The sequence below is a fragment of the Bos taurus genome, chromosome 10 (genome assembly GCF_002263795.3).
Source record: "Bos taurus isolate L1 Dominette 01449 registration number 42190680 breed Hereford chromosome 10, ARS-UCD2.0, whole genome shotgun sequence".
Taxonomy (NCBI): Eukaryota; Metazoa; Chordata; class Mammalia; order Artiodactyla; family Bovidae; genus Bos; species Bos taurus.
This window is the reverse complement of record NC_037337.1, coordinates 8,388,777-8,416,030: the sequence shown is the minus strand read 5'-3', so window position 1 is coordinate 8,416,030 and position 27,254 is coordinate 8,388,777. Positions and strand designations below refer to the sequence as shown.

General features: G+C 41.6%; 1 protein-coding gene across 6 annotated transcripts in view; it reads right to left on the bottom strand.

Annotated features, from left to right (window-relative positions):
- PDE8B (phosphodiesterase 8B) overlaps positions 1–27,254 on the bottom strand; it is a 255,295-nt gene that overhangs the window by 175,941 nt on the left and 52,100 nt on the right. Inside the window, exon 1 of one of the 6 annotated variants that reach the window (XM_059890757.1) lies at positions 8,061–9,831. The exons of the other annotated variants lie outside the window; for them this stretch is intronic. Coding sequence (XP_059746740.1) covers positions 8,061–8,066 — 6 coding nt within the window. The 5' untranslated portion in view covers positions 8,067–9,831. Of the gene's footprint in view, positions 1–8,060; positions 9,832–27,254 lie in introns of those variants that run through there. 6 annotated transcript variants of the gene reach the window in all.

Below are 27,254 nucleotides of genomic sequence, written 5' to 3'. Positions count from 1 at the left end.
TTTTGTGCATTTTATTTATATGTAAAGTACTGTTTAAGTGTTTTGCCTATAAATATAATCCTTGTAACAACCTATGAAGTGGGAACTGTTATTATCCCCATTATATAGATACAGAAATGGAAGCACAGACAGGTTAAGTAACTTGCCCAAGGTCACAAAGCCCATCACTGGGGGAGTGGAAATCACACCCAGAGTCTGAGGTGCTCTCACCAGGAAGGACATCACACTGCCCGCTGTCTCCCTCTCCATTAAAAAGCTTAGTCCCTCTGCTCCAGACGCTCATCACTCTCCAGTCTCCTCCAGCAGACCACGGGTGGGCAAACATTTCTGTAAAGGGCCAGAGAGTTATGATTTTTGGGTTTGAGGCCACTTGGTCTGTGTTGCAACTACCACAGCGTGAGATCAGCCACAGACAATATGCAAATGGATGAGTGTAGCTGTTTCATTAGAACATTGTTCACGTTCATTGAAACTTGATTTCCGAAAAATGTGCTTTTTTCAACTATTCAGGAATGTAGACATCTTTCTTAGGTCATAAGTTGTATGGTAACAGGCAGTGTGTTAGATTTGGTCCTCGGCTGCAGCTGGCAGATTCCTACAATGGATGCAGTTGAGTGTGGTCTGGGCTGTTCCCCTCTGACTTTGGAGGGCTGGGTGGTCTCCACAAGCAGCCTAACTGACAGGAGCCCTGCCTCTCACAAAGGCCCTGATGCCCACAGGCCTGATGCCTACTGTATTTATAAGATCAGTCATCTTAGATCAGTAAGGTAGATCTGCGGATCAAGCGTAACCCCTCCCAAAAAAAATCCATCAAATGACCTGAAAGACACTGTTGTTTTTATATCAATTGAACAGGAAAGAAAATAGGTGACGGGTCATCACCAGGGAAATGCAAGTCAAAGGCTCACACCTGTCGGGAGGGCTACCATCAAAAAGAACACAAACAACAACAGATGGTGAGGATGCAGACAAAAGGGAGCCCCCCTACACTGTTGGTGGGAACGTACAGAGGTTTCTCAAAACACTAACTAGAGAACACCATACAACCCAGCAATTTCACTCCTAGGTATGTGTCTGAAAAACAGAAAAACTCATTTGAAAGGATACACGCACCCCAATGTTCATAGGAGCATTATTTACAAACTGCCAAGGGACAGAAGCAGTCTAAGTGTCCATCAACAGATGAATGGATAAGGATATGGAATATACAGACACACGATGGAATACTACTCGGTCGTAAAAAAGGAATAAAAATGTTTCCATTTGCAACAACATGGATGGACTTGGATGGCACCTTCCTAAAGGAAATAAGTCCTACAGAGAAAGACAAATACTGCATGACATCACTTACATGTGAAATTTTTAAAAATACAACAAACGGATAAATTTTGAAAAATGACTCACAGGTATAGACAAACTGGTGGCTACAAATTGGTGGGGAGGAGGGGCAACGTAGGAGTGGGAGAAAAGGGTTATGGCAGGATTACATGGAATCATGTGTAAAACATGAAAACTGTAAAGCACTATAGAATGCAAAGAATTTTTCACTTGATAGTAAAAAGAGAAAAAAACTAAAAGAAAGGTGATGGGAGAGACACCACTGAAGTGACTTAGCACGTATGCACATTATGTAAAACACCTTGAACAGTAGTTAGTGTTCTAAGCACTGAGTACTACATAAATACTGGTTGCTATTATTCCTGTTCATCTATCAAAGGCTCGACTCTCTATTCAAAATATCAGAGGCCTGCTGGTCCACTTACACCAGTTCGCTTCTGCTAGGAAGCTCGTCTCTACACCATCTTCACTGCAAGCTGACTTAGGGCAGCCCCTGGGGTCTGTGAGGCTACCACGATCCAGCTCTTTGATGTTTCCTTCCTGACCTGGGTTCCATCCCTGTATCTGACTCTGTTTCTCTGCTCGAAGTTGGAGTGTCCCACACTTCAGCCTTACCACAAGCCTGAGGGTGGTAAGTCTCCATCTGTTTTCAGCCTTCCACTCTGGAGTCTCATGCTGCAGCCCAGGCCTACAGCTAGAGTGCTTCTGTGTCCGGGAGCCCGGGTCAGATGTCAGCCGCCAACAGCACACGCAGCCCCAGTCTAACTCATCCTCACACGCCACCAGACTCCCTGACCTGAACTGTTTCCCAGTATGCGGCCACCAGGGAGCCTGGATCTCCTTAGACCAACCCTCCCATTTGCTCACGTGGTCCAAATGGACTCCCCAGCATCCTTGCAATCACAGTAGTGCTCATGGTGGAGAGTCTTCTTCAGCCCTCATCTACACCCTGCTTCCTGCTTGTAAGCTCACCATTAACCATTTATTCTAGTAAAAAGTGATGCAGTGGTTGTGGTGAGAATGTAGCATGTCACAGGCACTTTGGAAAATGATTGGGTAGTGTCTTAAAAGACATTATTATGCCCCAACCACTAATGCTGAAGAAGCTGAAGTTGAACGGTTCTATGAAGACCTAGAAGACCTGCTAGAACTAAGACCAAAAAAAGAGGTCCTTTTCATCATGGGGGACTGGAACGCAAAAGTAGGAAGTCAAGAGATACCTGGAGTAAGAGGCAAGTTTGGCCTTGGAGTACAAAATGAAGGCTAACAGAGTTCTGCCAAGAGAATGACTGGTCATAGCAAACACCCTCTTCCAACAACACGAGATGACTCTACACGTGGGCATCAAAAGATGGTCAATACTGAAATCAAATTGATTCTATTCTTTGCAGCTGAAGTAGGATAAGCTCTATACAGTCAGCAAAAACAAGACCAGGAGCTGACTGCAGCTCAGATCATGAACTCCTTATTGCAAAATCAGACTTATATTGAAGACAGTAGGGAAAACCACTAGGCAATTCAGGTATGACCTAAATCAAATCCCTTACGATTATACAGTGGAAGTGACAAATAGATTCAAGGGATTAGATCTGATAGACAGAGGGTCTGAAAACTATGGACAGAGGTTCATAACATTGTATAGGAGGTGGTGATCAAGACCATCCCCAAGAAAAAGAAATCAAAAAGGCAAAATGGTTGTCTGAGGAGGCCTTACAAATAGCTGAGAAAAGAAGAGAAGTGTAAAGGCAAAGGAGAAGAAGAAAGATACACCCGTGTGAATGCAGAGTTCCAAAGAAGGAGAGATAAGAAAGCTTTCCTAAGTGATCAATGCAAAGAAATAGAGGAAAACAAGAGAATGGGAAAGGCTAGAATCTCTTCAAAAAAATTAGAGATACCAAGGAATATTTCATGCAAAGATGAGCACAATAAAGGACAGAAATGGTATGGACCTAACAGAAGCAGAAGATATTAAGAAGAGGTAACAAGAACACACAGAAGAACTATACAAAAAAGATCTTCATGACCCCAGATAACCACAATGGTGTGACCACTCACCTAGAACCAGACATCCTGGAGTATGAAGTCAAGTGGGCCTTAGGAAGCATTACTATGAACAAAGCTAGTGGAGGTGATGGAATTCCAGTTGAGCTATTTCAAATCCTCAAATGCTGTGAAAGTGCTGCACTCAATATGCCAGCAAATTTGGAACACTCAGTTAGTAGCTACAGGACTGGAAAAGGTCAGCTTTCATTCCAATCCCAAAGAAAGGCAATGCCAAAGAATGTTCAAAATATTGCATAATTGCACTCATTTCACACACTGGCAAAGTAATGCTCAAAATTCTCCAAGCCAGGCTCCAACAGTACAGGAAGCAAGAACTTCCAGATGTTCAAGCTGGATTTAGAAAAGTCAGGGGAACCAGAGATCAAATTGCCAGCATTCGTTGGATCATCAAAAAAGCAAGAGAGTTCCAGAGAAACATCTACTTCTGCTTCACTGACCAAGCCAAAGCTTTTGACTGTGTGGAACACAACAAACTGTGGAATATCCTTAAAGAGATGGGAATACCAGACCACCTGACCTGCCTCCTGAGAAATCTGTATGCAGCTCAAGAAGCAACAGTTAGAACCAGACATGAAACAACAGACTGATTCCAAATTGGGAAAGGAGTATGACAAGGCTGTATATTATCACCTTGCTTATTTAACTTATATACAGAGTACATCATACGAAATGCCAGACTGGATGAAGCACAAGCTGGAATCAAGATTGCTGAGAGAAATAACGATAACCTCATAATGCAGATGCACCACCCTTTATGGCAGAAAGCAAAGAGGAACTAAAGAGCCTCTTGATGAAGGTGAAAGAGGAGAGTGAAAAAGTTGGCTTAAAACTCAACACTCAGAAAACTAAGATTGTGGCATGTGGTGCCATCACTTCATGGCAAATAGATGGGGAGACAATGGAAACAGTGACAGAGTTTATTTTCTTGGACTCCAAAATCAGTGCAGATGCTGATTGCACCATGAAATTAAAAGACACTTGCTTCTTGGAAGAATAGCTATGACCAACCTAGACAGCATTTTAAAAAGTAGAGACATTACTTTGCCAACAAAGGTCTGTCTAGTCAGAGCTATGGTTTTTCCAGTAGTCATGTATGGATGTGAGAGTTGGACCATAAAGAAGGCTGAGAGCCAAAGAATTGATGCTTTTGAACTGTGGTGTTGGAGAAGACTCTTGAGAGTCCCTTGGACTGCAAGGAGATCAAACCTGTTAATCCTAAAGGAAATCAATCCTAAATATTCATTGGAAGGACTGATGCTGAAGCTCCAATACTTTGGCCACCTGATGTGAAGAGCTGACTCATTTGAAAAGACCCTGATGCTGGGAAAGATTGAAGGCAGGAGAAGAAGGGGATGACAGAGGATGAGAAGGTTGGATGGCATCACTGACTCAGTGGACATGAGTTTGAGCAAGCTCTGCGAGATGGTGAAGGACAGGGAAGCCAGTGTGCTGCAGTCCGTGGGGCCACAAAGGGTCAGACACGATTGAGTGAAAGAACAACAACACTGTCTTAAAAAGTCAAATACACACTTACCATACAATCCCGACTGCACTCCTACGTGTCTGTGTGTGTTTAGTCACTTGATCGTGTGTGAGTCTTTGAGACCCCATGGATAGAAGCCTGCCAGGCTCCTCTGCCCATGGGGATTCTCCAGGCAAGAATACTGGAGTGGGTTGCCATGCCCTTCTCCAGGGGATCTTCCCAACCCAGGGATCGAACCCATGTCTCTTACATCTCCTGCATTGGCAGGCAGGTTCTTTACCACTAGCACTATCTTAGAAGCCCACTACTCATCTGTAGAAAGGAACAAACTAATACTTGTTACAGCATATACAGACTTTGTAAACCATGCGAAGTGAAGGGAACCAGACAGAAAAACTAAATGTTATATGACTCCGTTTATATGGAATTTCTAGAAAAAGGAAATATAACAACAGAAAGAGGATTAATGCTGGCCTTGGTCTTGGGGTGGGACAAGTACTAGGGATCTTTTAGTAGTGACAGAAATGTCCTAAAACTTGATTGTGGTGATGTTTATATAACTGTATAAATCTACTAAAATTCATGAAAGTATACACTTAAAAGGGATAAATTATATGATATGTAAATTATACAGGTTTTTTTTCTTTTTTAAAAATTAGTTTCTATTGCAGTATAGTTGATGTGAAGATTTTTTTAACAAAAAATTCAATGATAATTCTTTAATGGTATAATATTTGCTTCAAATAAAAAGTATCTTGATCTTTGGTAGCATAGATGACTCTACCCAAATATACTGCATTTTACTCTATAGCTATTCTACAGAAGTGATCCTCTGAGAACCTCTCCCTACCCTGCAAAAAGTTAGACTCACACTTTGTAATTATAGGTTCACCTTGAATATCTCCTACCAACTTCCCTGAAAATCTTCACTAAAAGGCACCACTTTAAAAATTAGAATAAACATATTATAGCTGATATAAAAAGGTACAGTTAATTTCTTGACATTTTTTAGAACAATAAAGCTAACAAGCAAAAAGAAATCTGACTGGTATTTTAACAGAAAACTTAGAGAACACTGATGTCTTACCTAAAGTCTCACTAATAAAATTTCAACATGATCAACTGGATCTCTAAATCATACTTATTTTATCAAATCAGAAATACATCTGGCTTCTTTAATGGCTTACAAAGGGCTTCACTTCATTCAAGACCGCAAGGGACCACCCTCCCCACCCCACCCCAACCTGTTTTGCTTGTTTCGGTATAACACGCTGTGCAGCTAGTGTCCTTTGAAACATACTTTACAACATGCTGATGTGGATAAAACATGTTTAGCTACTATCTGTTATCTTCTCCTTCTGCACCTTTGTTAATGATATTTGGTCACCTGTCTTTTCTCAAATTCTCTGTGTAATTAAGAAGTTTGCACCAATGTTTTCTCTCCTTTAATGGATCGTTTTAGCATGGAAAATAACAGCCAATCTTTTTGAAATTAAAATTCACACTGTCAATGAAAATAGCCCAATTTCTTATCCTTGTGTAATTTTAAAACTTTCCATGTGCCTTTGTAACAGACACGGACTCCTCCGGCTTCACATCTACTGTGAAGATATCGGATGAGGTTAAACACGTTCCTCTTCAGAAATCTCATTCTTATACTAAGCCAGGCTTGTGTCTCCAGAATGCTCCTCTACTTGGGTGGCTTTTAAAGCATGTTTGTGTATCCCTGCTACTGGTCCATTATCATCTGGGAACATGATGTTTTGTAGGGGTCCTTGAGCTGAGGAACATGCCAGAAGCTTTCAGACTTCAGTCCGTCCAAGTGCATCAAATTTAAGTGGTTTCTCCCTTCATCAATATTTTGTCTGTGATCCTTCTGTTTCAACAAGGTTTCCAGTGACAGCACAGAAGTCAAAATAAAGCCTTTTTTTTTTTTTTTTAGCATTTTTGTTTTAGTCAGTCAACTGAGAGTTTTTTGGGAAGGTAATTTAAATTTTAATTAAAACCCAGGGCTCACAGGAGGGCTTGTAGATCAGATTCTGTCCATGTAGAAAGAAAATAAGCATAACTCACAGCATAACCCAGTGTTGTTCTGCTTTGCAATTGATCAAATAATATTATGCCAACATCTTCTCCATCACTGGAGGCTAGTTAATATATTTTTGGTAAAATATTCAAAATAAAATGTTTCAACCACACTAAAAATTATTAAAAAGTACTTGAGTTTCAATTAACTAAGCAAATAATTACATAAAATTTTATGCAAAAGACCAATACTGTGTGAAAGAAAGTAGAGAAAATACTAATTCTTATGTCCAAGAGCTCCTTGATTTGTATTTCCACAAAATAAAAATATTCTGCCTTGGGGACTTCCCTGGCGGTCCAGTGGCTAAGACTCTGCAGTCCCAATGCAAGGGGCCTGGGTTCAATCCCTGGTCAGGGAACTAGGTCCTAGTTCCCTGCAACTAGGAGTTCACATGCCCCAATGAAGACTGAAGACCCCATGTACTGCAGCTGAGACCCAGCACAGCCAAATTAATTAATTAAAATTTTCTTTTACCTATCAAATACAGATTTCCAAATATGCAGGAATAAAATGTTTTAAAATTCTTTTAAATAACATGTTATTATAACCAAGCAGCATTTTGATAAGTTTTGTTTACAAAACTTTCTAGGAAGTGACCAAGTTGTTGTTCATTTCAGTAACACACATAGACTTCTTTTCAATGTAAAAATGAAGACAAGAACATAAGACAGTTGTAAATAGGATTTGCGATCAACAGATGAGATGGAGACCACTTCAAAAGTGGCCTTTTTCTAGAGGAGTCCCTACTATGGCACCATTGGAGGGGCAGCTCTTGGATGACATGTCCAGAAGACTGGATAACACACTTACTGTGACTCCACTGATAGTAAGTTATAATACTTATTCAAATAATTTCACTGGCAGAAATACCATAGCTCAAAGTGTATTGCTCTTAAATCTTAAGAAATAATCTTAAATGATGCTTAGTATGAGTGGAAATGTTAAGAGAAACGTGGGCAGATGCCATACATTAATACTGCCACAGATTAAAAGTAATTTGAGGAGACACATCATTTTACCAATGACACAAAAACAATCATAGTAAGAATAAGGGCTTATATGTATCAAGCAGCATATGAAGAGCATTACCTCCATTGCCCCGCTGAATCACACAGCAATTGTATCATGCAAGCACTAGCATTACTCATCTCCATTTACCCTTGAAGGAATGAAGGTTAACGAGGTTCAGCAGCTTGACCAAGGTCACACAGTTACTAAGGGACAAGGCCGAGGCTGGAATTCAAGTCTGTCTGATGGCCAAGGCCAGCTCCCAATCGCCTTCTGCAACTCTCTCATGGGATAATGTGTTCTTAAAGTTCACATTAGCCTTTGGGTGATTCCTCTGGGGAAATGAAAAAGCTAAATTGATTTGCTAAAAAAAACAGAAGCATCTGGCCAACTTGAACTTCAGATTTTGCATTTATAGGTTCTGAGGTTACTGTTTAGAAAACAGAGCTGCCATAGCTGCTAAAATGCCTTTGAAAAAGGCAGCAAGAACCCATCACCTCGCTCACTACCACCACAAACAGCAATGAAACACTCTCTTATGGTTCAAAACCTTCCTTAATTTGTTTCAACACCAAATTTAAGCATGGCCCCAGCCAACAGGCCTCCTGTAAAATATCCAGAGGCTCTAGTTCTGGGTAAGGTGCAGTAAGCACAGTCCACTCTGTCTCTCCAACCTAACGCAACTATAGAACCAGTGAGCAGTCATGGAGCAGTTATTTGAGAGCCTTGAAAAGTAAAGAGTAGCAACTGGGCTGGAGAAGACAACCAGAACTCAAAGTACCTTTGAACTGGTAGTGACGTGACCATCTTCCCGCTACTGGTACCCTTGGGCTGTATTCGGTGCAGACTGAAAACCATCAGTGCTCTCACACAGAACTCCAGAAGAAGCCGTATTTTGGCTCAAAGAATGGGAAAGGGATCTCCTAACACTTGGAGGAGGAGGAGTCTACATTTTTTCCATCTTTTCCCACTTTCTCTTACCCCAGCCTTCAAGCCGCCTTGTGACAGGAGCAGTAGCAATTCATATGAAATGAAACTCTAAAGGATGAGAACTTTCCTTTTCAGTCTGAGAAGCTGTGATCTGAAGAAAGTGATCAAATCTCTGTTATTCTTTTTCTTTTTTAAACTATCATTGCTCCAAATGTGGCCACAGACACAGGAACGGCATAGCAGAATGAGGTAAATAAAGCAGACTCCTGGACAGAGGATCAAAAGGGGAGCCCTGGGGAACTAGAAAATACCGAGAGATTGCAAAGAAGGAAGATCTTGGAAAAGAGAAACCATAAACTTGTTTATGTACTCCTGGGGTCACTTCTAAGTTACACACACATGGATCTCACATTAAACAGCAGAGCTAGACTTTGAGAACTAAACTGAGATAGATCAGCTCCCAGGTCACAGGCTGGCCACTGGGTGGCATACACACCAGACATAAGCAAAGAGCACTGGCCTGGCTTAAAAAATGAAACTTATATTGAAACTGCAACCCACAGAAGGCTGCTAAGAACTTACAGCTGAAACCCAGCTGGGTTGATTCCCTGCTGAAAGAAAACTATAAGTATCTAACATAAGATTTAATCAAGACACAAAGTTTCATTGTATAATACAATCCAAAATTCCTAAGAACCAAGAAAGTCACAACTTGTGTGGGAAAACAGAATCGAAAGATGCTAATGTCAAGAGACAAGGGTGTTAGAATGATCTGACAAAGACCTGAAAACAACTTTAATAGAATATGGTCCCATAGGTAGAGGTTAACATTGGAAGTGAACAAAAAGGTACAAAGTCAGGTATACATGTGTTCCCCATCCTGAACCCTGTGGCAGATTCATTTTGATATTTGGCAAAACTAATACAATTATGTAAAGTTTAAAAATAAAATAAAATTAAAAAAAAAAAAAGAAAATAACAACAACAAAAAAAAGGTACAAAGTCAAAGTAAACAACAGATGATACAATGAAGAACCAAATGGAAGTTTTAGGATTGAAAGATAAAACAACCAAAGTACAAAAGCTAATTAAATAGGCTCAATATTAGAATGGAGGTAAAGGAAAGAGTCAGTGAACTTTAAGACAGATCAATACAAATGATCCAATCTGAACAGAGAGAGAAAACTAAATAAAAAATGAACAGAACCTCAGAGAACTGTGGAGCAAATACAAAAGGTCAAACATCATGTCGTGGGAGTTTGAGAGAGAACAGAAAAAGTCTTTGAAGAAACAGTGGCTGAGAGCTTCCCAATTTTGATGCATTTTTGTGAAATCTACATAGTCAAGAAACTTAAACTCTAAACAGGATAAGTGAAAGTGAAGTCGCATCCGACTTTTGGCGGCCCCATGGACTAGAGCCAACTGTGTTCTTCCATCCATGGGATTTTCCAGGCGAGAGTACTGGAATGGGTTGCCATTTCTTTCTCCAGAGGATCTTCCCGACCCAGGGATAGAACCTGGGTCTCCTGCATTGTAGGCAGACGCTTTACCGTCTGAGCCACCAGGGAGTTTAAACATGATAAACTCCAACAAATCCATGTCCAGAAACACTGGAACTAAACTACAGTCATCTAAAGACTGAAAAATACTTAAAAGCATTCAGAGAAAATGATGCATTATTTATAGGGGATTCAAAGACAAGATTTCCCAACAGAAACCATGAAGGACAGAAGGAAGTAAAGCAACATTTTCAGAATGCTGAAAGAAAAGACTTCACAATCCAGAGTTCTATATTCAGTGAAAATATCCATCAAGAACTAATGTTTTCTCAAGCAAAGGAAAACTAAAAGAATTAGTCTCCACCAGAACTTCTATTTAAAAAAAATTTTTTTTTTCTAAAGGAAATCCAATGATACCAGAAGGAAAACCTGGAAGGTTAGGAACAAGGAGAAGCAACAGAAGTTGTAAATATTTAAGCAAATATAGTAAACTACTATTCTCCTGAGTTCTTTAAAATATGTTTGACAGTTGAAAGAGAATTTGACAACATCTGATGTATGTGGACCCAATACATAAGAAAACTATAACAGAAAAAGGGTTGGATAAAAGGACCTATATGAAGTTGTCTTCATTATCACTTGAAGTAGAACAGCGTTTCTACTTGCAAAGAAATATTGTCAAAAATACAACATGTAAATTTAAAGTGAATACTAATGAGTTTTCAATAACCCAAAGAAAGCAGAAAAGAGGAAATACAGAAATAAAAGAATAGCGGAAACAAACAGGACACAAATAATAAATCTGTAGATCCAAACTGAGACGTGTCGATAGTGCGTGAAATATAAATGGCCTAGACAAATCAATTAAAAGACAGATTGTTAGACTAGAATAGTATTAGAAAATATACACTTTATAAACAAAAGCCATCATCCCTGGCCAGCACCCTCCAAATAAAGGCTATACTGTTCTGGCTGTGAAGGAGATAATAAAGTGAAGTGAAGTGAAAATCAGTCACGTCCAACTCTTTGAGACCCCACTGGAATGGGGAGCCATTCCCTTCTCCAGGGAATCTTCCTGACCCAGGGATCAAACTCAGGTCTCCCGCATTGCAGGTGGATTCTTTACCATCTGAGCCACCAGAGATACCCAAGAATACAAGAAGCCTATCCCTTCTCCAGTGGATCTTCCCGACCCAGGAATCGAACTGAGGTCTCCTGCATTTACCAACTGAGCTACTAGGGAAGCCCCAAAGGAGATAACAGTAGCTCCAAAAATGGTCCCTCTCAAACAGAGTTACCCTTCATTGCTGGAGGGGCATGATTTTATCCTGGTTACCAACTGTGCTATTTTATTTAGAAATAGCTCATTGTACTACATTAATGTTACTGAATTTTCTGTATTGGAGACATGTTTTCCATTTTATTTGTGATATGAGACTATTTTTCCTGCCAAGTAAATTAACATAATGAGATATAAACAAACATTGACCACCCCCCCCCAAAAAAAAGATTGTTAGAACGTACTAGAAACACATGACCTGACCATATGCTGTCTATAAGAAATGGACTTCAGATACTGGTAGGTTAAAAGTACAAGGATGGAAAGAGAAATTCCAGGTCAATTCTGATCAAAAGAAAGGAAGAGTGATTGTATTATTATCTGTCTAAGTAAACTTCAGATCAAAGAAAGTTACCAGGGATTAAAAAGGGACATTACATAGTGATAAAAAGGTCGATTCGCCAAGAAAACATAACAATACTAAGCTTGCAATCACCAGATGACACTGCTGCAAAATACATAAAGTAAAAACCAACAGAATTAAAAGGAGAAACAAACAAACCCACAATTAGAGTTGGGAGCTTCAGCTCTTTCGGTTTTCAGTAAAATACTAGGCAGAATCTCAGCAAGGATGCAGAGGAACTGAACACCACCAAAGAGCTGGACCCAGCGGACATTAAAGAACACTTTCCCTAGAAGACATCCCACTTCTTTACTTTGCTTTGCAGAAAAACTTCTCAAAATAGTTTTCTAAATTTGCTGTCTCCAATTTCTCTCCCTTACTCTTTAAGCTGCTCTAAGCAGATTTTTGCCTCCATCACTGTGCTGAAACTGTCCTGGTCAAGTTCACCAATGACCTTCATGTTTCTAAATCCAATGTCCAATATCCGTCCTCATCTTACTTGATCAAAGCACATGACGCAGTTGCTGACTCCATCCTCTTTGAAACATTATTTTTCACTGGGTTTTCAGGTTACCACCCTTTCTTCTTCCTACCCAGGGATTACTGCTGCTGCTGCTGCTGCTGCTAAATTGCTTCAGCTGTGTTTGACTCTGTGTGATCCCATAGACAGCCCACTAGGCTCCCCCGTCCCCGGGATTCTCCAGGCAAGAACACTGGAGTGGGTTGCCATTTCCTTCTCCAACGTATGAAAGTGAAAAGTGAAAGTGAGGTCGCTCAGTCATGTCCCACTCTTAGCGATCGCATGGACTGCAGCCCACCAGGCTTCTCCGTCCATGGGATTTTCCAGGCAAGAGTACTACTTCCTATTAAACTCAATGGATTAGATTCCTCCTCAACTCAGTCTCTAAATGCTGGATGCCTTAGGACTTAGTCTGGTCCTCAGATCTCTTCTTTCTGTCCACTTTCACTCCCTTAGCAATCCCATCCAGGTTCACAGCTTTAGGTATCATCTATGTACTGATGACTTTCAAACATGTCAGTGGGAAGGACCCTGCCCCTGAACTCCAAGCCTGTATATATTTCTCTGCCTTTGCAACCTCTCCACAGAGCTATCTGTAAGTCAACTCTAACTTAACATCTTCAAACCTGATCTGAATACTATCGTCTCTTTTTAAAAAAAAGTACTTCTCGCCACCTCAGTGGTTTTCAATTATTTAGAAAAAAATCTTAGTTCATGCATGACTCCTTTCTTTTCCCAGCTTAATGGCAATAAAACGTAGTAGTTGAAAATATGCGCTGGATCCAGACCACCTGAATTGGAATCCTATTTTCATCCTAATTGTGATACTACACAAATTCCCTAACCTTTCAGTGCCTCAATTTCCTCATCTTTTGTTGTTATTTAGTCACTAAGTTGTGTCCAACTCTTTGTGACCCCATGGACTGTAGCCTGCCTGGCTCTGCTGTCCATGGGATTTTGTAGGCAAGAATACTAGAGTGTGTTGCCATTTCCTCCTCCAGGGGATCTTCCTGACCCAGGGATCGAACCTGTGTGTCCTGCATTGCTGCTGCTGCTGCTAAGTCGCTTCAGTCGTGTCCGACTCTGTTCGACCCCATAGACGGCAGCCCACCAAGCTCTGCCATTCCTGGGATTCTCCAGGCAAGAACACTGGAGTGGGTTGCCATTTCCTCCTCCAATGCATGAAAGAGAAAAGTGAAAGTGAAGTCGCTCAGTCATGTCCGACTCTTAGCGACCCCATGGACTGCAGCCTTCCAGGCTCCTCCGTCCATGGGATTTTCCAGCATTGACAGGTGGATTTTTTACCTCTGAGCCATCAGGGAAGTCCTTCCTCCTCTATAAGATAGGAATAAAAATAGTACTTTCTTCCTCATAGGGTTATTATAGGGATTAACTAAATTAGTATGTGTAAATTATTTAGTGAGAATACAGAAATGTTGGCTATTATTTTTAATCTCATCATCGCCATCTCATGCTCTCAAATTTAATCCATCAGAAATTATGCCATCTGTATCTTCAAAGTACATTTGGAATCTGAATATTTCTTACCACCTCTTGCCATTACCACTCCCATCCAAGCCAGGGACATTTCTCTCCTGAATTACTCCAATGAGCTCCTACCTTGTCTCTTTCAGACTAGTCTCAATGCATCAGGCAGAATGATCCTAGTAAATCAGTCCTCTGGTCAGAACCATCTACTGACTCCCACGTTGTTCGAATTAAATGCCAGAGTCCTTAAGACAGGCTAAACTCATATAAGATGTGCCCACCCCTCATGTCTCTGACCTCACCTTCCCTACCCTTCCCTCTCACTGATCCCACTCCAAAAATATAGACCTGCTTGTGGTTCTGTGAAAATGCCAAACACATTCCAGACAAAGGGAACTCCCTCTGCCTGCAACATTCTTCCTCCAGATATCCACAGGACTCACCACTCATCTCTGTCATGTCTTATCTCAAAAGCCACCTTCCTGAAGACCCTCTCTGGTATTATATCACCTCAGTTAGGAGCCCAGACTCCATAGCCAGCCTGGATTCTAATCCTGACTTTGCCACTTTCTGATGGCGTGACCTTCAATAAATTACTTAATCTCTCTGTGTTTCAGTTTCCTCATCTTTAAATGGAGAATAATAATGCTGCCAGCCTAAATAAGATTGTTTTGAGGATTCAACGAATTAAATTGCTTAGAATGGTGCCACGTGGTAAAGGCTGTCATATTTATTAAATCTAAGAAGCTATGCATTATAAGACACGCCATTATTTTATTTGCCATTTTAAATATTGTCAATTACATTAGTAAATGTTATCGGTTATAAAATGCATTCCAATTTTAGAGCTGCAAATTTTTTTTTTGCAAAAGTACACCTTAACATCAGTGAAATGTGATCTTTTCAGGTTTTTCTGTAAGATGGTGTGAGAAAACCTGAGCAAACATTCTGGCCAACCAAATATTTCACTGAGGGGCTTTTAAGACCCAGATCTATTCTGCATCATTCCCTCCCTTCGTATATTCATTTAGTATACACACACACACACACATATATGTAATGAGTACCTACTGTGTGCTGGGTACTTTGGGCGAACGTGTTGTTTTTACAAAACAGTTGTCAGGAGTCGGGAGGCACCTTTCAGGAGCTGAAGGCAGAAGCCAGCCAGAGCCCGAGGCCTGCCCAGTGTGGTGGGCACAACCAGGAAGGTGGCATCCAGCAGCCACACCGGGATCCCCTTGCTGAGGTCCCTGCATTCCCATGCCTTGCATCTTATAATTTTGGCTGTATTCCCAGTTCCAGACTCTTGGCTTTAGCTCTTGATGACAAGGTGGAACACATGCCCAGCATGTCTCTATGTCCTCTCAGTACTGACCTTCTGAAGGGAATGTCACATTACTGATAAAGTGGCCAACCCAATACCTACTTAAACTGGCTTGTTTCCATTGTCAATCTAAGGACTCATGTCAAACTTTTCCCCCTTAAGTGAAAGAAACTCAAACATGTTAAATGTGGAAACATTGATAAAAGATATTCTGCAAAAGTCTAAAATGAGCAGATTTATTTCAATGCAACAAAAGTCTATTACACACACACACAGCTGCAGAGTGGGAAATGAAATCCCAGGAGTTTAGTCTCCATGGAGGCAGATGAACCACTAAGCACAGTATAAAGTCTCCTTTCAGTTCAGTTCTCCTATCCTGACTAATTAGCTGCATTTGAAATTTTACCCTAATAAGCGAGTGATCAAGATATAAGCAACATTCATCATACCTATGATGCTAGAAGGGTCTGTCCTCTATCTGCAGAAGAGGATGATCTCGTTTCCTTAAGGGCTCTTATAACTACCACGGGAGGTCAGGGAAGAAGACTCTGCTTCAGGATCTGCTCCTGGGGTGTCTGGGTGCTTAGCAGAGACAGCAAGTGGAGTTATCACCATCACCCCACAGCCTGCCATGCTCCTGGAGGAAGGGGGATGGAGAGGGGAAGGGAAATGTAAAACCAACCAACCAGCCAAAGATCAGACCCTGGCAACCACAGTGTGGGTGTGCTACCTTCCACCTCATTTGAAAGCTCAGGAGTTGTGTTGGTAAGAAAACCCTACAGTAAAAAGCCACAGGGAGAAATCATGGTTTGCTGACTCTGAAGACCAGTAGACAAACAAACTGATTAGCTCCCATCACTTCACACAGCCAAGCCCCTGCCAACGTCGAATGACATTGCTGGTGACCTCTTCCGATTCAAAAGATGTGCAGCCAGCAGCAGCATTCCCCTTCAAGTTACAGGTTTTTTCCATTTCATTTTATTATTATTATTATTAATCCCTTAACCCTGGATTACAATTTTTTTTTTTATCATTACAAGATAAGTAAGTCTGACAAAGCAATGATGCACTTGGTTTCCATGACAACCCTTCACAAAAAAGTTCAACCTGCTGCATCACCACGAAGCACTTTGAAAATCATTTCCTAGCAACCCCAGAGGTACCCAGAGACATGGACCTTTATCTGCCCTTTACTTAGACCTAGGAGAATTACACACAGGATGACAGAGAAACCAGGTCACTTAGTTACCGCTAACAGCAAGTGGGATATTTCATCAGTGCATGAAGCAGAATAATTCCCAGCTGTGTCTGCAAGGAGACATATGTGCCTATCTGGATGTTTTTAACAGGCTGCACCTTCTTCCCCTCAGTTAGGGGCTACAAAAACACCCAACTAAATTCCACTTTGACCCATTTGAAGACAAGTGATCACCTTCAAATAATTCACTAACATCAATGCACTCATCTGAAAAGCCGGAATTTAAAAATTACCCTCTGCTAATTATGAAAGCTTGGGCTTCCCTTGTGGCTCATCTGGTAAAGAATCAGCCTGCAATGCGGGAGACCTGGGTTCAATCCCTGGGTTGGGAAGATCCCCTTGGAGAAGGGAAAGGCTACCCACTCCAGTATTCTGGCCTGGAGAATTCCATGGACTGTATAGTCCAAGGGGTCGCAAAGAGTCAGACACAACTGAATGACTTTCAATTATGAAAGCATGCTTACCACAGTATAATGATATGCACCCGTCTATTAGGAAAATAAGAAAAAAGTGCAACGTTTAAGAGACTTCATGACAAAGTTACCACCTAAAAGATAAGAAGCTTTTGCGGAAGTAAATGTGAAAATAAAATGGAATTTTTTAAAAATGAGAAACAGACGTTTTTCTATAGTTGCACTATTTCTCCAGGTTCTCCAAAATAACACTTTCTAAAATTAACAGAAAATAGAATGTGCTGACTGTAAGATAGTTGGTTATTGTGCAAACTGGTCTCCAACTGCAACCCACCACACCTGTCTGCTGCTCTGCACCCCGGGAAGCTCACCTCTGCAGCCGGCACCACCAGCCTCCTCTCCCAGCTGGCTTCACGCTGGCCGGACAGGGGAGGGTGAGGAGAGACTGAGCCTAGGGCATTTCTCCCCCAGCCTTCCTGCTTCAGTGCCCTGGTCGGGCAACATCTTGTGCCACTCTGAGCACGGCTCCTGCCAGGGGCCCCACAGCCTGCAACGCCCTTCCCCTGGGAGCCCCTTCAGCCCTAGAGCTGGTGAGGGCGTCCCACGGCTGCTAGTCGGGGCACCTCTCTCGGCTTCCCTTCTCCGCTCACACCGCTTCTCCATTTAAGTCTCTTCATGAGAACCATCCGGGTTGAATTGTTTCCCCTGGGACCCTGACTGATGCAACTTTGACAACTGCAATCAATTCTGAATTAACATGGAGCAAAATCTTTTGTCATACAGCTCCCTTTTGACATTATTACCATTATCATCATTCCTCCGTTCTCTGATTATCATACAAAAGAAGCTAGAAAAGAAGGTGATTTGAAATTCCCTCCTTTGAAGTTTAAGTCTGATAAGTCTGATTTATTCCTCAATAACCAGGGAAAAGGCAGCTTAAAGAGAAACAGAATGTTTCCTTAGGAACTTTATGTCCATCTACAAAGCCAAGCTATTTAATCAACATGAGTTTGAGCAAACTCCTGGAGATGGGGAAGGACAGGGAAGCCTGGCGTGCTGCAGTTCACGGGGTGGCAAAGAGTCAGACACAACTTAGCAACTGAACAATGACAACAACAAAGAACTGGAAAATAGGAGGGCAGTTTTCCCCAGACCGCCCGTGAGTACTTTTCAACTGGGTCTTCAGAGCCTGGCTTGTTTAGCTTGCTGTATTTCCACACCAGGCAGCTGCACTGGCATTCACATGAGTAGGTAGAATATGCATTCCCAAACAACTACCCATGAATTTCGCATAAGCCACCATTTGGGAATTATCTTCACCACCATCCCCTCTAAATTAGCAAAACAAATAACAAGAAGTAACACACACTACGTGACTCATTGTGCCCAAACCAGAAACCCGGCCCCACATTTAATTCTAATGTTTCCCATGATTTCGTCCTGATACCAAGCTTCTGAACCAAATCCAAACCTTAGTTTCTGCACTTGTAAAAATGGTGACTGACCCTCTCAGGTGTTCCTGTGAGATCCGAATGATCTGTGCTCAATGGCACCTTCTGCGGCGGCAAAAGAGTACCACTTAGCCCCGAGTTGTTTCCCTGTCTTCAAAATCCTACCAATTACTTCTCTTAGACTGAAACTGGGGCAGTGACTCAAATGTGTAGCTTTCTTCTAATGCACAGGATGCAGCCTGCTACACTGTGATTCTAGAGCTCTGGGATAACCCTTCCCTTCTTCAAGAGATCTTCCTGACCCAGGGACTGAACCCTGGGCCCCCTGCATTGCAGGCAGACTCCTTACCATCTGAGCCACCAGAGAAGTCCTATAAAAATGACAAGGAACACTAACAGTTATTCTGAGGGCTCCCTGAATCTAGTATAGAACTGAGACCCAAATTCATATCAGACTTCATCTATGGTATCTTGCTCAATTCTTTAAAACAACCCTGAATCAAAACTGTAACAAGATCAACTTCACACCCACTTGACTGTCTCTAGTTTAAAAAGACAGTTAATAACAAGTGCTGGTGAAGATGTGGAGAGAGACACAACCCCCCCATAGATGGTAATAGAAACGTAAAATGACGTGGCTGCCTTGGAAAACAGTCTGATGGTTCCTCACAAAGTCAAACACAGAGTAACCACGTAATCCAGCAATCTACTCCTGCCAGACACCCAGGAGAAATGAAAGCATGTGTTTATACAAAAACTGTCCAGGGTGTTCACAGCAGCGTTATTCAAAATAGCCAAAAAGTAGAAATATCCCAAATGTCCATCAATGAATACATGAATAAAATGTGGTATATCCATACAATGGAATATTATTTCACAATAAAGAGGGATAAAATACCGACATATGCTACAGCACAAAAGAACCATGACAATATCACACCAAGTGAAAGAAGCCAGACACAGGAGGACACACGGCGCCCGAGTCCCATTCTACATGGAATGCCAGAATAAGCAGCTCTGTAAGACAACATAGACAAAAACAGAATAATGGTTGTTAAGAGCTGGGGAAGTACGGAATTGGGACTGACTGTGAATGGGTATGGAGTTCCTCTGGGTATGATGGAAATATTTTAAAATCAGACACTGGTGGTAGCTGTAAAACATAATGAATGCATTAAAAACCACTAAACTGTACGATGTAAAGTGGTGGATTTTATGTTATATGAAGGTATAACTCAACTGAAGAAAGAGTCGGCGACGTGCCACTTTGTACAAAGTGGTCTGGTGTAGTCCTTGCTGGCTTACAATGTTCCGAGCACTACACAGGCAGGACAGAGGCTCCCTCTTGGTGGCCGAGGCTTACTGAAAGTCTAACGCTGACTTTCCTTTTGTCAAACTGTTTGCAAGGAGAATGAATTCCGTACTTGATTCTGTCTCCTATCCCTGGGGCATATGGTTTGACTAGAAAGTAAATTTACATAGCCACATTGATTGCACTGAGAACATAAACATTGTAAAGAATATTTGGAGACAAGCTCTCCTGCAGTCAGTCACTAAATTTACAAACCTGTATACACTTTTAGACCTCTTCCTTCCAGCCATCCTTCCTTCTTCCCATTTCTCGCTCCCCTGCTTCCTAGCAAGGATGTTCTGCCAAAACTAAGCCAAAACCCAGGCATCGTTCCAGTTTGTTCCATCTCCTACCTCTACCTCATCCAAACATTAAATCACTTCCTAATTTAAAAAATAATAATGTATTCCCTCCTCTCTATTGCCACTACTTTAATCCAGGCCCTCTTTATCTCAAGCCTAAATTATTATAAAAGGTATCAAAATCAAACGTCCACAGTCTGCCCAGATCAAGAAACCACAACCCTATGTCACTACCCTGCTGAAAATCCACCCCATGATCGCTTGATAAAGTCCTCGCTTTTTAGCCTGGCAAAGGAGAAACCCATAAATCAGCCTTTACCGTACATTTCTGGCTCTTCGGCCTGTCTTCCACCCACAGTTTACACTTAACTATTGGATGGTGGTCCTCAGACACGTGGTCTTACTTCACTCACTACCATGTCTGTGCCCACTGTTCCCTCTGTGTGAAATTCCCTCCTCCTCTCTACCTTATACACACCCAGTTAATTCTCAGTTGTCTGTCAAGCAGACCCTCAACATCACATTATTTGAGAAGCCATTTCCATTCCAGGTGAGGTTAGATGCTCTTCCCTCTTCTGCAGAACTTTTCCTCTCAAACATTAACAGATTATAGAAAACACCGGTATGGCAGGTGGACTCGACCAGCTCGCCCAACAACTCCCACCTGGTGGTATTCCCACCCCTGGGAATCCCCACCTCTTGACTGTGGGCTGGCCCAGTGACTTGCTTCTAATCAAAGGAATACAGCAGAGATGAGGGACAGTCACAACTGTGATTAAGGAGCACAAGCTTGTGCCTCCATCTTACTAACAGGCTGTCTGTCCTGCTGGTTCTGAGGAAGCATGCTACCACATCAGAGAGGTCCGTGTGGCAAGGACCTCAAGCCTATAGCCTATAGCCCACAGCCAGCAAGGAACAGAGTCCCTCGCCTAAAAGCTGCTGAAGAACTGAATCCTGCCAAAAACCATGTCAATAAGCCAGTAGAGGACCCAGATGAACTATGCCTGGCTTTCTGATCCACAGAAAGCAATAATAAATGTGCGTGTTTTAAGCCACTTCACGTGTGGTACTTTTACACAGCAATTAATGCAGGCGTGCCACGTTTTATTGTGCTTCGCTTTACTGCACCTCACAGATACTGTGTTCTTTACAAACACAAACGCTGGCAACCCTGCCTTGAGCAAGTCTATCAGTGCGTCTGCCCACTTCATGTCTCTTGGCCACATTTTGGTCATCCTTGCACTATTCCGAACTTTTCATTATATTTGTATGGTGATCTGTGATCAGAGATCATCAGTGTTGTAAGTGCAAAATGATGATGACTCAAAGAAGGCTCAACTGATGGTTAGCACTTCTTGAGCAATAAAGTATTAAGGTATATACATTGCTTTTTTTAGACATACTGCTATTGCACACTTACTAGACTACAGTATAAGGTGCACATAACTTCTCTATGCACCAGGAAACAACCAGAATCTCCTGTGACTTGCCTTATGCGATAGTCACTGCACTGCAGGTCTAGACCCGCATCTCCAAGGCGTGCCTGCAGTGCGTGTCACTCTCCATCCCAACTAGGACATAAGCTTCTCCAGGGAAAGGATCCTCTTATTCATCTCCGTGCCTTTACTCTAACACAGGTCCTTGATGCTCAGTTAGGGTCTCAATAAATATTTATGACCTATTGTTGAGTTGAACCAACCTATCCATGTTTGACAACTGAGCTGCCTTAGCTTGACGGCACCACCTGACAGCCAACAGAGTGAACTGTGACCCAAATTTGCTTCTCTTTCCTAAACACAGGCAGGTCAACACATCTTCCTTCTTTAGTGATGTACAATGAAGCTGATCTACCTTCAGGAGCATCTCTTTTGGACATGCACAGACATAGACGCACGCTTTATATCACTTTCTCCATCTTTTAGTTTCTAGTCTGCACCCCCAAAATCTCATCACATATATTGGCTCTCTCTCTCTCTTGTGTCTCTGCTCCTTTCTTCCCCAGCCCCACCCCAACTGTATCACATCTTCTCACTCACTCATATACAACAACTCACAAGCCACTCTAAGCAGTGCTCATTGGTCAAGTTGATACATCTGTATAAGGGAAAAAAACAAGATCCATTCACAAATGATACTAACATAAGAAAGCATTTTAGGAAAAGTTTCTGTAGATCAGATATCTGATTCTAGCACAAAAAGAGAATCATATTTTTTAAACATACAAAAGAATATATATTTGTGCATTCAATTTCTAAAATGGAAAAAGAAACCTTGATGTTAGTTCTTGATGGTTAAAACTCAAGATTCAAAGTCCTCATGAAGATGCAAAGAAATTCTTTAAAACAGAGATGCTGAGACCCCTGTGAGTGCTGACAGGGTTAAAGATAAGGTAACTGCACTCAATTTTAAGGTAAGTGGAAAGGCAGAAGTGAAGGTGAAAAAAAGGTAGTCAACTCCTCCCAAACCATTTTGCTGCCATGAAAAAATGAGAGCTACCATATTTAACATTTACCCTGGAGAGGCCCAACCTCCTCCAGAAATTTTTTCTCAAAGATTTCACGCCTCCATGAAAATGACACCATAGTTGGGATAAAAGTAGAAAAAAGCAGGTTTTACTCACAAAGAACTCTCTGCTGGAGATTTTATGCTTGAGTTTGAGCAAAAACTATATTACTATTTTACGATTTCTAGAGAACTAAAGGGCCCAGTGAAATCTCTATGCAATAGGCAGAAGTTAATGTCCCAGATTAGACAAATAAGGCTTTTCTGGGAAAATATTTCATTATTGCACTGAAAAAAATCATAATATGAAAAGATTGAGGGCAGGAGGAGAAGGGGGAGATAGAAGTTGAGATGGTTGGATGGCATCACCAACTCAATGGACGTGAGTTTGAGCAGACTCCAGGAGATAGTGAAGGACAGGGAAGCCTGGCATGCTACCATTCATGGGGTCGCAAAGAGTCAAATATGACTGAGCGATTGAACAACAATGACAACAAATATGAAAAGATATCAGCACATGACCATTCTCTTCAGCAACACTTCTAGTAGCAAAAATGATGAAAATAATTTAAAAACTATCAACGGGGGACTGGATGAATAAGTAGTTGTACAGTCACACAATGGAATTCTATGCAGGTATAAAAAGGAATGAGGAATATCTATGAATTATGGTACAGTGATCTCTAGGATATATTAACTGAAAGAAGAAAAATGAATTAGTATGCTGCTGCTGCTGCTAAGTCACTTCAGTCATGTCTGACTCTGTGCGACCCCATAGACGGCAGCCCACCAGGCTCCCCTGTCCCTTGGATTCTCCAGGCAAGAGCACTGGAGTAGGTTGCCATTTCCTTCTCCAGTGCATGAAAGTGAAAAGTGAAAGGGAAGTCGCTCAGTCGTGTCTGACTCTTTGCGACCCCATGGACTGCAGCCCACCAGGCCCCTACGTCCATGGAATTTTCCAGGCAAGAGTACTGGAGTGGGTGCCATCGCCTTCTCCATTAGTATGCTACCATTTATCTAAGAAATGGAGATTATAAACATGGTTGTGTGTAACTCAACCAATGGTATGAAAACCACAAACATTTTAAATATAGTTAACCATTTGATGGAAGGCATAATATGTAGAAGATATGGATAAAATCTAAACTCCTCTGAATATACCACATTATAAAGATTTTACTTTGTAATGTAAATAATTCACATTATTACAACAAAATCAAATCTTTAAAAAGATCAAATCGAAAGTAAAATGAAACAAATGAATATAACTGTATTGAATTAATCACCATTCCACCGTAAGTTTGCTCTATAAAAAGGAACCAATTCAAATGACTTAAAACTCAATAATTTGCCCATTCATCCAAGCAGGATATGCTCTAATGTAAAAGATTTCTGGGAAAAAATATTAAACTGCTTTCAGTGGTGATTCTGAGCCTGCTGTCCATGTGCTGTGGGACAGAGCAAATGAGGGATTACCTTGGTGTTGTTAAGAACCAGGGTCGATGTCATGAGAAGAGGAAATAGAAACATTAAGACTAATGAGGTTAGAGAAAAGGCCCTAAATTTGGATTGGAAGTGTTAGTATAAACTCATGGCACATTTTATCTTTGAAAACATTTATTTTCTGGCTGTGTTCACTTAAAAAGGCAGAAGACAATGATCAGTCCATTAGCAACGATCACTCCATTGCCCAGATCATGTCTGTAAGGATCATCTTTCAATAAAAAGAATTAGGTTCCTGAGAGAAATGACTGACTCCAGATCAGGGGATGAACGTGACGAAACTGGAACATCCTGTCACACCATCAGGCAAACAACCTATCAGAGATGACAAGGAGACAAGGTGGCTATCTAGTAGCCGAAGACAGACCAACTGAGCTTCAGTAAGGACAACAACGGCAGCAGACTGGGGCACGGCTGCTATCTTACAAACCGGTAATAACAATACTAAAAGCATCACGAGTTATCTTTGGAGGAGGCTAGGAAATCAAACCACTCTCTTGAAAACTGCCAAGGAAAAGAGAAATCTCAAGCATTTACCCCATCTTTTCCCATTTGGACTGTACCTTGGGATAATCAAATAGTTGATGAGGGAAGTTTCTCTTCAGAGAAGCGTTCCAAAAGTTTTGTAGAAAGAACAGACCACAAACTTCTGTAACCCCTAATGAACGAATGGATCTAGGCATCAATCATGAAGCAAAAAAACAGAGAAAACCAGACATTACATGCCTCCTGATGGACCTACACAGCACTATAAAGAAGTCTGAATAAGTAAGCTCGAAAGCCAACCAAATAATATACCCCTGAATCTAACAACACAGAAGGAATAGAGGGCCAGAAGAACATGGTACATGATACCACAAGGCTGTAATCAACAAAAGCCGGCCTGTGGGAAACTCTGCCAGACAAATGACCCCATTTCTTTAACAAGGAAATTTTAAGGGGGAAAAAAGAAAAAGGAGGTACCTATAGATTAAAAGATACTTAAGAAACATCAACCAACTACAGCCGGTGGTTCTTATTTCAAACATGATTCAAACAACATTTTTTAAAACTAAGACATTTATTAGCTAATTAGAGAAACTTGAGCACTGTCCTGATATTTGATGATATCAAGCAATTATTTTCATTTTTCTACAAGCTAATAGTATTTTGGTTGTTTTTTAAGCAGTCTTTATTTCTTAGACTTGGGAGCTTCCCAGTGGCTCAAGGGTAAAGAATCTGTCTGCAATGCAGGAGATGGGGGTTCAATCCCTGGGTCAGGAAGATCCCCTGGAGAGGGAAATGGCAACCCGTTATAGCATTCTTACTGGGAAAATTCCATGGACAAAGCAGCCTGGCAGCCTACAGTGCATAGGGGTACAGAGTTGGACACGACTAAGCCACTGAGCACGATCTCTTAGAGTTAGTTATGTTTAAAATAATATGATGTTTTAGATTTGCTTTAAAATAATCCCAGAGTAGGGGGGAGAGTGGGTGGTATATGTAAAAGAATAGTCTTAATTTTATAACTGTCGAAGCTGGGCAATGTTTGCATAAAGTTTCACTGCATTACTCTATTTTTGTATACATTTGAACTTTTCCATAATAAAAAATTTAAATGACAAGCCTTCAAAAATCAGTCTGTGGACTTCCCTGATGGCACAGTGGATAAGAATCCACCTGCCAATGCAGGGGACACAGGTTCGATCCCTGGTTTGGGAAGATTCCACATGCCTCAAAGCAACTCCCGTGCTCTAGAGCTCGTAAGGCACAACTAATGAGCCTGTGATCCATGACTACTGAAGCCTGTGCCCCTAGAGCCTATGCTCTGCAACAAGAGGAACCACTGCAATGATAAGCCCGGCCACTGCAACTAGAGTAGCCCCGCTCTCCGCAGCTAGAGAAAACCCACACACGGCAACAAAAGACCCAGCACAGTCAAAACAAAATAACAAGTTTGCATCTTGTTAACATGTATTGATAGTTATGTTCAAAGCTAATAATGTGTGTGTATGTGAGTGTGTGTGTGTGTGTGTGTGTGTGTGTAAAATCACTTTCAAACAACTCTGTGAGGCAGTTACTTTTACAATCCTCCTTAGATAGAGGGAGAAACAGAAGATGAAAGAAGTTAAGCCATGGAACAGTGTGAGCGGTGCACATGAGATTAAGACCTAGGTCTCCCTGACCGGAAATCCCATGTACAGTGGGAAAAACAAAAACTCCCCTACAGATGTTACGTAGAGGGAGACGGGTGCAGAGGATTGTTAACAAGGCACTGGAAGGCAGAGAAGAGCCAAAAAGAACACGGAGATACACTGGGGAAAGAGAAACTGAAAGGGCAGCATCTGGAGACCAGAAACTGCTCCCACGCCGGGCGGCACCCACCGCCACACATGGCTCATCGGTGGCGCCGGCACCAGCTTCGAAAGCCGCACCAGCGCCGCTGAGCAGGAGCCACTGCTGCTGTCCCCTCCTTTCTCCCACATCCCATTGTTTCCTACCAGTACCTCCTCCTTGCAGAATGCAAGTGCAGACCAGCTGGCAAAGGAGTCTGGAAGATGTAGTCTGCAGGCTGCTAGCCCCACGTAATAAAACGGAGAATACGGAAAAGCAGGAATGGAGCTGAGAACCAAAGACCATGAGCACAACCACACTGCTGTGATTTCTTGATTTAGGACTCAGGTGTGGGTAAATTAGGTGAAGGGGATTAAAAGGTACAGACTTCCGGTTTAAAAAACAATGTCAAGGGGATGTAATGTACCGCACAGGGAGTGTAGTCAATAATACTGTAATACCTTTGTATGGTGACAGATGATTACGAGACTTGCGGTGATCAATTCATAATGTACACAAATATTGAATCATTATGTGGTACATTTAAAACTAATACAATATTATATGTCAATTAAACTTCAATTGTGAAAAAAGAAAACAGAAAAGGAAGCTCTCTTATGTGAAGTTTTACCTCCTTCCTCAATTCTTCCACTGGAACAGCTGCCACAATGTCTGAGGCTGCCTATGACTAGGGGTGCCTATGCAGACCCCTCCAGGTTGTCAGCGAACCTCACCGACA